Source organism: Furipterus horrens, unplaced genomic scaffold, assembly GCF_987537825.1.
Source record: "Furipterus horrens unplaced genomic scaffold, mFurHor1.1.pri manual_scaffold_12, whole genome shotgun sequence".
Taxonomy (NCBI): Eukaryota; Metazoa; Chordata; class Mammalia; order Chiroptera; family Furipteridae; genus Furipterus; species Furipterus horrens.
Genome location: NW_028327182.1, coordinates 87,359,271 through 87,374,340, shown reverse-complemented (window position 1 = coordinate 87,374,340; position 15,070 = coordinate 87,359,271). Strand labels below are relative to the sequence as shown.

Sequence of the window (15,070 nt, the reverse complement as noted above, 5' to 3'; positions counted from 1 at the left end):
CCTAACCTGATAGAATGTATTAACATATATAAAGAAAAATGTGTTAACCGAAGAGCTTGCTGTCCAGTCCCAAGGCAAAATCTCACTGCTATGTCTCATTGTAAATTAATAAATTAATTAAACGAATAATTCACTTATTGTGATTTGGCTTCCTATAAAGATTGCCCACAGGGAGAAAATGGCCTTGTCAAGCAGATACAAATATTCCAGTTTTTGAGGCAATTACATTTCTCCTTGCAAATTGAATTGACATTTAGTCCCAAGATTCTGTTTAACATTAGTCTGCCACTAAGAGATAAATCCTCTAAACCTAAAAAATCAGGTTTTGGAATATGTAACGCGTTTGATCAGCCTTCCCACCCGACCCTCCTGCCTTGGGGGGCTTTCGGCAGACAGCCGTGTCATCTTTTCCCGTAATAAACCTCATGTTTAATTCAGTTAAATCAATCTTTTCCTTCACGATTTCCCTTACTGCTTCTACATATGGAAACTATATTCCTTCTAGGACTGGTGAAACACTCCTTTTTATTACTTCTATTGTTTCATATTTTAAGCATTTACCAATTTAATTCTTCCGGTTAATGCAGTTTGTATATCAAGACGAGATCACCATTCATTCCTTCATTCATTCGAATCATAACTTTTTACCAAGTGACCCCTAATGAAAATCTACATTTTGTCAGGTGCTAAAAAGAGACCTGTAAGGATCCCAGTCTAGTGAAGAGAATAAACCAGTTCGCAGTGTTCTGGTAGGTCAGCAGTGCTGTGGGGGCTGAAAGTGAGAAACCCACCTAAAGCTTGGAGTGGGGGGAGGGCTGGAGTTGGAGAAATGGGACATGCGTGCCCGCGGGAGGGGCAGGAGCCGGGGAGGTTGGGGGCGGGGAATTAAGGGAGCAGTCCAACAGGGACTGAAGCCCCGGAAACTAAGGGCAGTGAGGCTTATCTGGGCACTGTGAACAGTTATAAACCAAAAAGAGCAGGGTGCAAGGGCCCAGAGCTCTCCAAGGGCTGGACAGGACGTGACTGGATTTATCCCGGGGGTCACTTGGCGGGAGTAATTCCTACTGAAATCCTAGACTGTTGTGTTTTCAGCTGTCACGGAGGTTGGCAAGCTTTTTTCTATAAAGGGTCAGAAGGTCTCTGTCACAAACTCCTCAACTCTGCTGCTTTCGCCTGAAAGGCGTCCTAAACAGTATACAAACAAGTGGGCGTGGCTGCATTCCAATAAAACTTTCTATACAAACAGCAGGCTGATGTTGGCCATCACTGGCACAAAAAAAGGTTTCTGCAAAATAGCAGATAATCATGTTTGGAAATAACAGAGGTCAAATGAACTCCCATCTGACACGGAAGGGTAGGTTTTATCTATTTGCGGGAGCTTATTCTGGCTCCAAAAAACCTCCGCTGCCTTGCGGCATACCTCTTCAGGGGAAAGGCTAAGGGAGTAAACCCCGACAGAAAATCCGGAGCCGGAGTCCCTAAGGCGGTTTGACGTTGTAGTCAACACCGGCAACTCCTGCGGCGCACCTGAAGCCAAGCTGTATTGACTCCGTCTTTCCCTTGGGCCCTTCAGCTGCGAAGAGAGGGGGGGTCTGCTGCATGGGCAACAGCAGACCCTCCATATCACCCTGCCCAGGCTCTGTAGCTTCAGCGTCATCGCAAGATGTCGATTCAACACGGGAGGAGACAGACACCGTGTCACTCCCGAGTCGGACTGCACAGCCATTCTCGGCAGTGCAGATAGACTCTTAAGAAGCTACACCATCGTCTCTCGAGACGGACGGCTGCTGACGATTCTGGCTCCTTTAGAACCCTTCTTTCAGGATCATGAGCATTAAACAGGGAATTAGTAAGAAAAGATTACTTAATGAATAAGGTCCTGAATAGCTCAGATAACATATTCATCCAAATGCTTTCATCCAAAAATGAAAACCTCAACATGTTTAAAACTTGTAAAAATAAACACTGTATATTTGTGTACCACTTTGAAGAATGCATTATTCCTAATACCCTCAATATGCATGAACCTTGAAGGCAGGATACATATTTTATTCAAATTATTCCAGGAACCCAGGAAAATGCCTGGTACAGAGAATTCATGTTAAGATACATTTAGCTAAGAGTGAATATCATTTTTTTTCCTATTAAATAGCTGAAAAATTTGGTCTTAGAGAAGTTAAATGTTTTAATAAGGTCACATAAATAGTATCAAGGCAGAACTAAAATCCGGGTTATCTGAGTCCTGGATTTTTAATTTCAGTTATACTCAATAGTCCACAGGTATGAAAGAGATCCGAGGGCTAAACATATAGTGTAATTAATGTTGCATGATTACACAAAAATTATTAAAATGTCTTTTATGGAATGAACTTACTGTCTTCGGTTGCTCAAAACTCCCCTTCAACAAGAAGATGCCTCTCACTTGCACTCCAGAAATATCATGTAAATGCAGGTGAAACTGCCTTTGACCCAACCTATTTAGGTCATAGATGGGCAATCTTGCTCCAACTAGGCCTGGGCCCTTAGAACTGTTTCGGAGAAAAAGACTGTAAAATAGAAACTTAGGAGTTATTAAAACACATTATATCATGTGGATCGGGGAATGGAGATATCTAGCCTGCAACAAAAGAAAAGAATGAAACAATTTACAGAGAGGCTTTTGGATAAAACTTGGAGAGAGAGTATTGAGCAGACTTGAATTGGTTAAGCTGTTTCAGGTGCCAAAATATAACCTTATCCCTGGGTTCCATAGGGAATCCTGTGGGCCCTAACATGCATGATCATCTCCATTGTGGTTTGTGTTTCTGCAGTAAGTGCACATATGGTCAGTGTTTATCTGTGTTTATCTGACTTGAAACTAGAGGAAATCTACATTAATAAAGTTAATAGGAGAATTAAGACACCTACCCAGAAAAAAATGCGTAAGAATTACTCTTTTCTGAAATCTTTAGGTACAAGGCAAATATTCCCCACTGGAAAGAATATGTCTCACTAAATGGGTTAGCTTGATACCAAAGAGACCATAGCCATTATTTACATTCACAAAATGAGCTGGCTAAGTCATATGAGTCTGTTCAAATGACAAAATGGAATTTTCTCTATCCCCAAAGTAGAATAGTTGAAAAAGTCCTGGGCTGCCACTTCTCTGTATTAGCTCAGAGGTGGGCAAGAATCAGCAAAGTGTGGTCACATGTCTATAACTGGTTTATAAATGAAAAATATTTAGTTGACAGATAGGCATAAGCATGCGCAAATGTATTTAGCCCTAAAAAATTCATTAGAGGAATCTATTCCTCCTCAAAATCACGCAAGCATAGGGGATTTGGAAGTAATCTACTCCTATTCTCTTTGGAATAAATGAGGCTAAAGGATGGCATAAAAGAATCAGCAGGTGTATCTGATAAACATGCCTCCTTTTTAAAATATATAATGGAATATTCCTGGTTAGTGGTTCTCAGCTTTAGCATCACCTGGGAACTTGTTACAGGCACAGAGTCTTGGATCCCACTCAAGACCTACTGAATCAGAAACTCGGGGTGTGGGGCCAGCCATCTGTGATTCTAATGCATACTGCTGTGGATTGAATTGTGTTCATTTATGAACCCTTCCCCCCATCAGATTTATATGTTGAAGCTATAAACACCAATATGATGATATCTGGAGGTGGAGTTTTTAGGAGATCATTAGGTTTGGATGGGTCAGGAGGATAGACTCATGACAGAACTAGTATTCTTAAGAGATCAGAGTGCTTATTCTCTCTCTTCTTTCAAAAATTGTCTGCCCTGTGTCTCATTCAATAAAAGAAAAACATGTTGGGACAAAATCCAGGGAACTTATTGTAAGAAATATCCTTGATATTTCTAAATAAATGTCACTATAGTTCTACTGTTTCTCTTGCTAGAAGATAGGATGTTTGGTCACCTTTTTTGTGTTTATGATATTATAAAATATCTTCTCCTCCACCTCCTATACCATTGAATGTCACTAAATTGTATTTTCCAGTTTATGTACTAGAGTGTCAGGAAGATCTTGAATCATTTTGTTATAAAAATGTTTCTAAATAGTAAGAAAAATCTATATAACATTTAAAAGTCATAGCTGTTTAATTTTAAAGTCATTAGAACATAATATTTGAACTGTTCTCATTTATATAACTTATATTAATGTTAAAATGGAGAGAATATGTTTTACTCTTCAACTTTGACTAATGCCATGCTTCCAATTAAACTCTTTACCAGTAGGTGATGCTAGAAAGTTGAAAATTTATTCTAATAGTTGATCTTACTGAAAAAAAGCGTTTAAATGATTTTTTAAAAAGCATTATGAAATTATATTAATAATATAATTAATCTCTGCTTCCTTTTGTTGCAGCTCCATCTAGGACAGTCCGGCTGGTTGATGGTAGTGGCCCTCATGAAGGCCGAGTAGAGATTTTCCACAGTGGCCAGTGGGGTACGATCTGTGATGACCATTGGGAATTACGTGGGGGTCAGGTCATCTGCAGAAGTTTGGGATACCGTGGTGTTCAAAATGTGCATAAGGGAGCCAGTTTTGGACAAGGTAATTTTTTTTTAAATGTTTTTTATCTAATATGTAAAAGCAAGTAGAGACAGAAACTTATGGGCTAGGAAGAAAAATTCTATATAGGATGTTTTATCATGGCTTTTCCCAGAAAGTAGAAATGAAGAAAAGGGATATTAAAATCGAAAGCCATATAATTTAAGACAACCTTCAATATTTAAATTTTATTTAGATCCAATTGGTTATTTGGGGAGCACTAACATAAAAAAAAAAAAAAAAAAAAACAGAGTGATTGAAAAAGCAGGATGGATGATTAATTACTTGTGTTAGAATCTATGAAGTGCACAGCTGCAGTTCTAATAGAAGTCTTACAATTGTCATCCGTGCTGACTTGCTCACCTGGTAGAGGACGGCTAAACATTCTCCAGTTTTAGAAATAATAGCATGTGATGATCTGAATTCTTGGGCTGTGCCTTTGCTGACAAAATGAACTCTAGTTTGCCAATTGTCTAGATTGTGGCCTAGCTGAATAGCTCCATTTAAAAAGAGAATAATACTCTAAAGTTACTTTTATCAAGATGACTTATACCTTACATTATCCAAAGAGTTGACAACTCTGCATTTAGCTTTGTATCTTTAAGGAAAAAGCCTGGTAGTTCATTTTATTAATTTCCCATATGTCAAAGTAAACCTTTAATCTTTTACAAAGAGAACCAAATTTAGAGCAACAGCGGTCACATATTTACCTTAATTCAGGGGAAACTAATAAGGTTTGGCAAAATACAATCTGTTGTACGAAAGCAAATTAGATGTTGTAACCCTGCTTTATTTCCTCTCCAAATACGAGACCTTGTTATAGACTTCAAAGCTGTTTTTTTCCATTGAAGTTCCAAACAGAGGTGGTAAAGTCGCAGCTGGATACCACAGTTTTGAGATTGCATTAACTTTAAGGCCTGGTCTCACAAGGAAAATATTCTTTGGCCCCACAGCTTCTATTCATTCCTGCTTCCATCTCTAGAAATCTCCAGTCTAAAAAGGAAGAAAATAAACGTTGTAGAATACTGGCAAGGAAACGTTTTATATTTAATTGAGTAATAAACAATGGAGTTTAGTCTCGTGTGAATTTCTTTTGGCTATGTGGAGGCAATTCCCTTAAGTTTTCTTCAGATAACTGACTACTTCTCTAGATGACCGTTTACTTTTATTGAGACTGTATTTTTAGTAGCTGATGATTCCATAAATTATACTAGAGTTTTACTATAATAAAACAACAAGGCATGTCAGAATTTTGTTTTCCCTTTCACATTTTTAAGGGCCCGCTGAAGTGAATTTGTTAACTAAGGACATATGCGTTGAAACTTTAGTGCAGATACCTATGTCTCAAAGTTTCAATTTCTTTTTTCAACAAACAATAATAATACCAAGCCAGATTTATTTTGAATCTTAAACGAGCTGGTATACAAAAGGTGCCCAGTACAAAGCCTGCCTCATAGCGTTGCTAAATAGTGGTGACTGACTGTATAATTGTAGGCTTATCTTCCATCCTCTTTGAAAGGTGGAAGAGTCAGATCTGTGTCATATTGTACAGTGACAGCAGCGATATTCCAAGGGCCATAAAGTCTAATGTGATTTCCTACTGGGCAGAGAGCGGTGTGCCTGGGTAGGCACTCAGATACTCTCCCCACTCCACCCAAGGAGACCCAGCTCTTGTCTCTGCTCGCCGCGTGGAGTTCAATACCAAACAAGTGGAGAATGATTATGAGAATTTTAAAGTAATAAAGCAAGATGAGCCAGGAGAATTAATAAGACTGAGAGTATTTGTCCCGAAGAAAAAGAACCTGAGAAATACGTTTCACGATCTGCTTCATTGTACGTTTTATTTTAAGAAACAGGCTTACACTGTAAACTGACGTTGGATTAGACATAACAAACAACCTTTTTATGTAAAGCTGTATAAACTCCTCCTTGTTTTTCCACTCCTCCACCTTATATTTACACTTCCACTCGGGGAAAAGAGAAAGCAATTTTGAATGCAGCATAGAGACAGAAATTTGACTGGAAGGGTTGGGGAGAGAAAAGATGCATTCAAATTTTAATTATTTGTCATTTTTTAGGAAAGTAAAAAGAATCAGATTAATACTGTGTGTGTGTGTGTATGTGTGTGTAATTACCAAAATTGAAGCAAGAAGTTAAAAAAATAAAAAAATTGAATTTATCTTCTTTGTATAATTCCCCCATTAAAGGAAGAATACAATTTTCTGGATGATGCAGTTTCTCCTCTCTCTCTCTCTCTCTCTCTCTCTCTCTCTCTCTCTCTTTCTCTTTCTGGTTTTAAAATAGCAAAACCTGGCTTACCAGAGATAATCCTTGTTAGCTTTAAGAAGAATTAGTTTTGCAGCTGCAAGAAAAGTGATTTATAGAAGTAAAGCTTAAAATGCTCCTTTAAGTAGGTTTCCTCATTTGGATGCACCTTTTGCTAAAGTGCAGTGCTTTTTTTCCCCCTTTTTTCCTGAGTAGACAAAAAGGTTAAATTAAGGAAGCACCGAGAGGCTTTTTGCTCATCATTGCAGGGAAGGGGGAGTGAGTCAGCTCTCTCCCTCTCCAATCTCTTGTCCCCGTGGTCTCCCTGCAGCACACTCGGATGAGCTTTATCAGACAGGGCTTGCATCCTGGGAACGTGTTCCAGGCATATCAGAGCCCGTATGCTAATGCAGGAGGCGTGATCCAGACCAGGAGCAGCTACCTCCTCTTCTCCTCACTTTATAGAAGTTTGTGCTAAAGAGCCAAACGTGAGAGCAGAAACAAAAGAAAATTCTAAACATAAATGTCATCTTTTATTCATCACCCCTTTCACGTTCCATAATCAATTTTCTAAGTGGAATTTAAAGTAAGTACAAGAATAAACTGAAGGAGATCAAAAATATAACTTTACCTCTGAACTGTGCTTTAGTAAATGGAAGTAAAAATCATCTCAAAGATAAATAAAATATCTCAATGGGTCAGAGCTCAAATTCTTACATAGGGCACCAGGCACAATAAATGTTTTAAAAGATGTTCACATGTTAGATGTTATGGAACCTGATATACAGCCTATGGAGTTCTCATGGTAACAAAGGCAGTATGAAGTAGGAACGGTATTGTATAGCAAGTGTTTATTACGTGATCTCCTTTAGTGCATGCAGCACCTGGGAGAAATAGGTGTTTACACAGCTTTTATGGCTGTTGGGGGTTTAGATTTATTGTCTTAAAAAAATCTCTTTACCTGACAGGATGTTCTTTATCCTTAAGAACTTCGTGTCTGAAGAACATGCTTCTTCAAAATCTTAAAATCATAGAACTTTAAAGGTAAATAAAATTTTAGAGGTACTTTAGCCACACCCCTTCATTTTGCATATGTCGTCGGCAGCCGTCCGTCTCGAGAGACGATGGTGTAGCTTCTTCAGAGTCTATCTGCACCGCCAAGAATGGCTGTGCAGTCCGACTCGGGAGTGACATGGTATCTGTCTCCTCCCGTGTTGAATCGACATCTTGCGATGACGCTGGAGTGTCCTCTCCAGTGAAGCTGAAGCTACAGAGCCTGGGCAGGGTGATATGGAGGGTCTTCTGTTGCCCATGCAGCAGACCCCCCCTCTCTTCGCAGCTGAAGGGTCCAAGGGAAAGACGGAGTCAATACAGCTTGGCTTCAGGTGCGCCGCAGGAGTTGCCGGTGTTGACTACAACGTCAAACCGCCTTAGGGACTCCGGCTCCGGATTTTCTGTCGGGGTTTACTCCCTTAGCCTTTCCCCTGAAGAGGTATGCCGCAAGGCAGCGGAGGTTTTTTGGAGTCAGAGTTTTCCTTCTCTGATGTGCCCTGACTGGAAGATCGAACCAGCGACACTTAGCTCGCAGGCCGACGCTCAATCCACTGAGCTAAACCAGCATATGTATATAATAAAATAGGGGAACTACATCACTTCTTTAGAACCACAAAACTAGAATCCAGAACTCTGGTCTGTTTTAACCATTCTCTATTCTAATTCCCATTTCATTTTCAACTTTGATCCCCGACCCTGCAAACACAAAACAAAAACATTGTGTTTCTTGAGAAGCTGTTGACAAAGTACTTCCCTATTAGAAGTCTTAAAAGTGATACAAATTCAGGTCCCCCAGCCATAACTGGATTTAATGCAAATTTATGCTGAGATTTTTAACTATTTGTAACTTTTACTTTCCCACATACCTATTCAGCAGCTAATCACAAATCTCATCACTTTCATGTATATCTGGCTCATGTATAAAATCTGATTCCCTTTTTTTCCCCATAAAGTGATAGGTTACTTACTGCAGATTAGATTAAAGAAACTCAAATCCCTCAAAGAACAATATTTTAAAAATAGAGAGATTAAGGGAGAATGGTATCATCTGTGAAGCATAATCTCAAGCATCACAAGCCAGGCTCATAAAACCCTAGACGCCATGGCCAACACATTTATCATCGTCTGCTTTGGGAAACACCAAGTCAGTGGTTTTGAACCTCCACCACCCTAAATTGTTAAAGAGGACTGAAGGTGTATAATCAGCTAGATAGACAGAAAAATAACAGATAGATAATAGATAGGTTTAGAAAGTAAAAACATCTAAAATAAACACATCAATTTTGTATAGGTTTCCACTAAGCAGAAAGGATCGTTTAGAGGCAAAAATTAACAATGAGAGCAGCAGCAACAAAATCCTTGAGTGATAGTTATTACCTAAAGAAATAAAAACAATTTTTTTTTATCTTTGAGGTTTGTGGGAAGATAAAATTTTATTAATTTTATGCTACCTTAGCATTAATTTTAATGCAGAAAACCATTTGGAAGGCTATGGAAAATGCATATTAAATAAATTTTCCCCTTAGGCTCCTGAATATATTAATATAAAAATAAAATGACATATATTTGAAAACTATTTTTAGAACTCTATTTGGGCTCTGCGTAGTCACTATATATCACCAAGTTTTAAGGTCATTATACCCTGTTGCTTGGCTCTGTTCTCTTTGACAAAGCCATTCATCCTCTGTGTGTCTCAGTTTATTTACCCATGAAATGGAGATAATCACCACTATTTTACAAAATTATTAGAAGAGCAAATTTTAAAAATCACATGTGAAAACAGATACAGTATGTTCACTGTTTCTGAAAGCATGTTCACTGTGTCTGAATCTTTTCCACATAGAAAGTACCAGAGTTACTGGGTGGCACAATATATTTTTCAGATCCATGGATTAAGAACTCAAAGTCCTAGATGCAAGTGTCAGCTCTGCCACTAATTACCTGTGACCTCAGTTGCTCCATCCGCCTAAAACAGAAGTGCTCCCTGGGAAGTCAGTCCAAGAGAGAGTGCATTTTGATTTTGTTCACTTGCGTAGGCACTCAAAGCATCTGTTGAACGGCCAGTCAAATCTAATAGTGCAAATCATTGCAGTAAACCATTGATTAAATTAGGTCCTGGCTCTAGGCAGACCCAGGAGAAATGCTCCATCGTGCATTAGCTATGTGACCTTGAGCAAGGTTACTTATTGTCTCCGATTTTTACTTTCCTCCACAGTAACATGTCACTATAAAAGCACTTCACTTTTTAAGGTTATTTGAGGATTCAATGAGATAACAGATCAAAAGTACTTTGAATGTTTCTGGCCACATTGTGAATTCTTCAAAGAGTGGGTTTAAATATTCATTATGATCACCACAGAATGGTATTCTAACATTCATGAGTTCTTCTTCTGTGGTTTCTAAAAACTTGTGCCCACATATCAGCACATTCATTGACTAAATGTTAACTATCTTGTGCTGATCTGTGGGGATGGCTCTGCTGCTCTTACTGCCATTGGGAGGTCTCACTCTTAATTTGCCTTTCCGGAATTGTAAAAATTGTAAAAATTCTGCACTGCTGAGATCTGAATCCAATGACTATGTCTACAAAATACGGAGAGAGGGAAAGCGCCCCAGTACCTGGGGCCAGAAGCCATGTGTCCATCCTGTTCCCATTGTCTCAGTTATGACAGAGCCCCCAGCTGTCACCACAAAGTTTACTCCTGTTAATTTGCACAATTTATAAATGTCCATAGATGTAGTAAATGCAACTTATAAATGTCCCACTATTTTGATTCCCTTCCATGTTAACATGGGAGTAGTTTCACTGTTTGTGCAATTGTTACTATTTGCCCATATTTTTGAGTAGCCCTTAGGAACTTCTAGAAAGTTGGCATAGATTTTATATATAGTATTGTTTTTAAAAACATGCATAAACATAGTCACCCATGCAAACACTCACAAAGGCAAAAGGGACCAATATTTGTAACTATAAGAGCAATTTGGGAACTAAAATGCGTTCCTGGAAAGACTGCTGATTTTGAATCATATACCCTAAATCTATTTTTTTTTAATTTTTTAAATTTATTTATTGTTTTTCTATTACAGTTGTCCCACTTTTTCCCCCACTGGTCCCCCCCCAACCCAGCCCACCCCTCTCCCACAGTCAATCCCCACACCGTTGTCCGTGTCCATGGGTCATTTATACTAGTTCCTTGACTAGACCCTTTCCTTACTTACCTCCCTATTTTTTAAAGTGTAAATGTCTAATAGCATAGATATAAAATTCACAATTGAAACAAACAAATTATTTTAAATAACATTTACCCTAGAGGTTGCTAGGGGGAAAAAAATAACCACTTAGTTATGTAATTTGAGTATAAAATGAAATCCATCTCTCTGTCTTAAAATTTCAAGTTGAAAAGCTCAATACTGGTGTGAACATGAACAGATATGAAGGTCTGTCCAGAAAGTATCCAGACATGTAATATGAAAAATAGAGATATTTATTGAAGAAGATACAAGATATAAGAAACATTGTCCCCTTCAAAGTAGGCACCTTGGGACCTCACACAGTTCTCCCAATCACCATCAGCTGCCCCGTCATATTTCCTGAATCTCATCAACATTCTGAAATCTTTTCCCTTCCAAAGGTAATTTTAGTTTTGAGAAAAGCCAGAAGTTGCAGGGCATCAAAGTCAGGCTCTAGGGGGATGAGTCACCTGGGTGATTTGATATTTCACCAAAAAATTCAGCACAAGACGTGATGCATGAATTGGTATTGTCGTGATGGAGCTGCCAATCACCAGTTGCCCATAACTGCGACCTTCTGAGTCATCCAAATAGTTTCCACAGAGGAATGTTCAAGCTTAACACAAAACCTGATGCAGATTCATTGCTCTACTTGCTCAGTCATTTTGAATGTGACAGCCACACAGTACACATGCTCACTCAATGGTGTCTACTGCCCCACTGACTAGTACAGTGATGCTGTCATTGTTCATACATATACATCCCAGTCTGCTCTCCTTGGCTGCCAAGTCACATCGATGTGGCACTAACCATTCTTGTTATATAAACAATGGCTGGACTTTTTCTGGACAGACCTCGTACTCTTACAATTGATTAATTCAGGATAACCTTTGCTTTTCTAATAGAAATATTTTTTGAATCCTAATTATTTAATTAGTTTTATATTAAAAGAAAAATACAATGTTCCTAGTTACATTGATAATGTAAACCACAATATAATTTTGTCTTATATTTGGATCTTTCCAGTTAAGGCACAGATTATTTAAAAATTAACTAATTGTACCCATTTATTTTATATGTAGAAATAAAAATTTCCTGTCTAATTCAAAGAATAAATAATCACATAAGTCATCACAGAAAATGTCTATATTGACATCCTATTAACTTACAGATTCCTCTACTATTTAAGGTTCACATTTCTTCCAGACATAAAATTCTAGAATTGTAGTTCTGATGGTCATTTCTTTTTGTGACTCACAATATAAAATTCAAAAAATTTAATAGCATGGTTCCAGCTCTCTATCCAACCTTCTTTCTCCCTCATTAATATACCTTGTATTTAGGCGCCAAGAGACTATTAACTACTCTAATACCTGATACATCAAGCACTTTCCTGCTGCCCTCACTATACGGAATTGTATCTTCTTTTTTATACACAGACACCTCTATCTATTTTTTAAGTTTGGGTCAAAATTTGTCCACATTGTGATTACAAACTCTCAATATCCTCTAATTTATTCTTATATGACATACTACTATACATTGTACACATTATTAGTCACATACATATTATTAACTTATATATTGAGCTCACAGAATATCTGAACAATCAGTAAGAGCAATGTCATTATATATGCTACTACATATATGCCTTTGAAAAACAAGGCTTTTATTTAAACTGTTTTATAGCTACACAAAGATCTGTTTCTAAGTTGAATTTAGTATTTCTAAATATATTTTATATAGTTCTTGTGGCTGAAATGAAACCTTTTAACATTATATTGAGCCAGATGAAGAAATGATTTCTTGATTATGCTTATAGTATTAACATATTCATTTATCCTCCATTGGTCTACAAAGAGGTTTGTTGAAATTTAGCTGGTTAATCATCATTTCTTTGATGACATGAAACGTTCTTGAAAATTCATTAGGAGGTTGGCAATATTGTACGTATAAAAAAGTCCAATGAAATCATTCATTCAGAAGTTTTCTGTTTCTAAATGCTTTGAGCCTAAAAGAAAGAACTTTAATATATGAAACACAGAATATTTTTAGAGAATATCATAAAACATTTCCAAACATTCACTTTTCAAACTTTCTTGCTACAGATTCCTTAAAAAAAAAAAAAAAAAAAAAAAACAGTTGTTTTCTTATTCATTGATAAAATAAAGTCCTTATCTTAAAAGTGGCAGTTACGTTTATTTAGAGGAATATTGCGGGGCAGCCTGTCGCTGACAGCTGTTGATTTTCCTTCCGAGGCATCTGAGGAAGAGTTTAGAAAAGAGAGTGAGCTTTGCTGTTTTCTTGTTTGCACGCGCTTGGAATTCATAACCCACGGTCTTCTTACTGGACACTTTGTAAGTCCATTGCTGTGCTGGTTGTAGTCATCTCAGCTTAATTAAAAATAGACCATGTATTTGGTAAACCAGGCACATATAAACTAAGAACTCTAGGATCCCATACATTCCGGATACACTTCATACCCATGCACTTGGATCACCAGGTCATTGCATAGATCCATTATAGGGAAGCTTATTTTTCCCTTCATATTTAAAAATAAAAATTATTTGTTTAATACATAGAGAAAACCAGTCATTCTTTAATCTATATTTTGTAGAACTGTGTACCTTTATTATAGTACTTACACTTTGGATTTTAGTACTTTACACATTGACAAGATATAGAGTTTTCTTGGGCAGGGGTTTAATTTTTGAATCCTAATACGTAACTCGTATATAGATAACGATCAATACATTTTGTTAAGTGAGTGAGTAAATACCTGGCTTTGTTTCACTCAAATATAAACACTAAACTGTACTTACTAATGCCAATGTATCTGACTTTCGTAGGCACGGGTCCAATATGGCTGAATGAAGTCTTTTGCTTTGGGAGAGAATCATCTATTGAAGAGTGTAAAATTCGACAGTGGGGTGTCAGAGCCTGTTCACATGCGGAAGATGCTGGAGTCACTTGCACTTTATAATGTGTCTTATTTCATTCATATTTATGAGATTGTTGCAAAATGATTTTTATCACTTTGCCCCATTAAAATCAGTTTAATTAATATTTAAGAGATTAAGAATATTGTCCAAAGAGAAGGGATATTTAAAAATCACTGCATAAACCTACTGAAGACCTTCATACATACTATATATCTGTTTTTGAACCGTTTTAACATCTAGGTTGTCAAATGAAATTTTATAATGACATATATTGAATTGAATGCACTGTAGTTCAAGGCTTCTAGACTACAAATGTCAGTAATAATGGAAACAAATTTCAGTCAATGGCTCCAGTTTATATCTTCACCGTAAGATGATAGTTTTTGTCTTCTTTTTTTTTTGATGCATTTTGTTTATTGTAATTAAATTAATTTCTGAATAATGAGAAGTTTGCAAAAATCTCCAATCCATGCATATTTTTAAAGAAAGCATCTTATCCAGCTGTCAAGATCTCTGATGAGCAATAATTTGGATGTTATATAACAATGTGAATGATAAATTTTGGCCATGTATGATTTTTATCAGAAGGTTTTACATGCTCATGTACTAACGTGGTCAGTAATAACATGGTTAATGACATGGTTATTAACAATAATAACGTGGTTATTTTGCACAGTTGTGTATTGACAGGTTTCTTTGTTTCTGTTTGTTTGTTTACTGAATCATAACGGTGGTTGAAGCAGGACTGATGAGAAAAGGCACAGGCCCACCATTGCTATATATGTCTGAAGAGTTGGTGGACCAGAAGGTCATGTTCAACATGGAGCTTAGATTGGTATGCATTTAACTTAAGTTGAACAATTACGTTGTTACAATTCTAACAGACCGAGTTTAAAATGTAAATAGATCTGCTTACTCCATTTAAACTAACAGCCCACAAATGTCTTGAATACAGAAGGAAGTGTCAGCTAGCCTTTGCAGTCTTTTGTGAAAGACTATTGTGCTGGATTTATGTTGCATCA

The 15,070-nt window shown here is 37.2% G+C and overlaps 1 protein-coding gene across 2 annotated transcripts in view; it reads left to right on the top strand.

The window, feature by feature from the left end:
* MSR1 (macrophage scavenger receptor 1) overlaps window positions 1-14,635 on the top strand; it is a 65,548-nt gene extending 50,913 nt beyond the window's left edge. Inside the window, exons 10-11 of one of the 2 annotated variants that reach the window (XM_090258556.1) lie at window positions 4,372-4,560; window positions 13,956-14,635. In XM_090258556.1, the coding sequence (XP_090114682.1) occupies window positions 4,372-4,560; window positions 13,956-14,089 (323 nt within the window). In that variant the 3' untranslated portion in view covers window positions 14,090-14,635. The remainder of the gene's footprint in view (window positions 1-4,371; window positions 4,561-13,955) is intronic. The other variant, XM_090258555.1, reaches the window with a different exon arrangement.
* The last annotated feature ends 435 nt before the right edge of the window (window positions 14,636-15,070 follow it).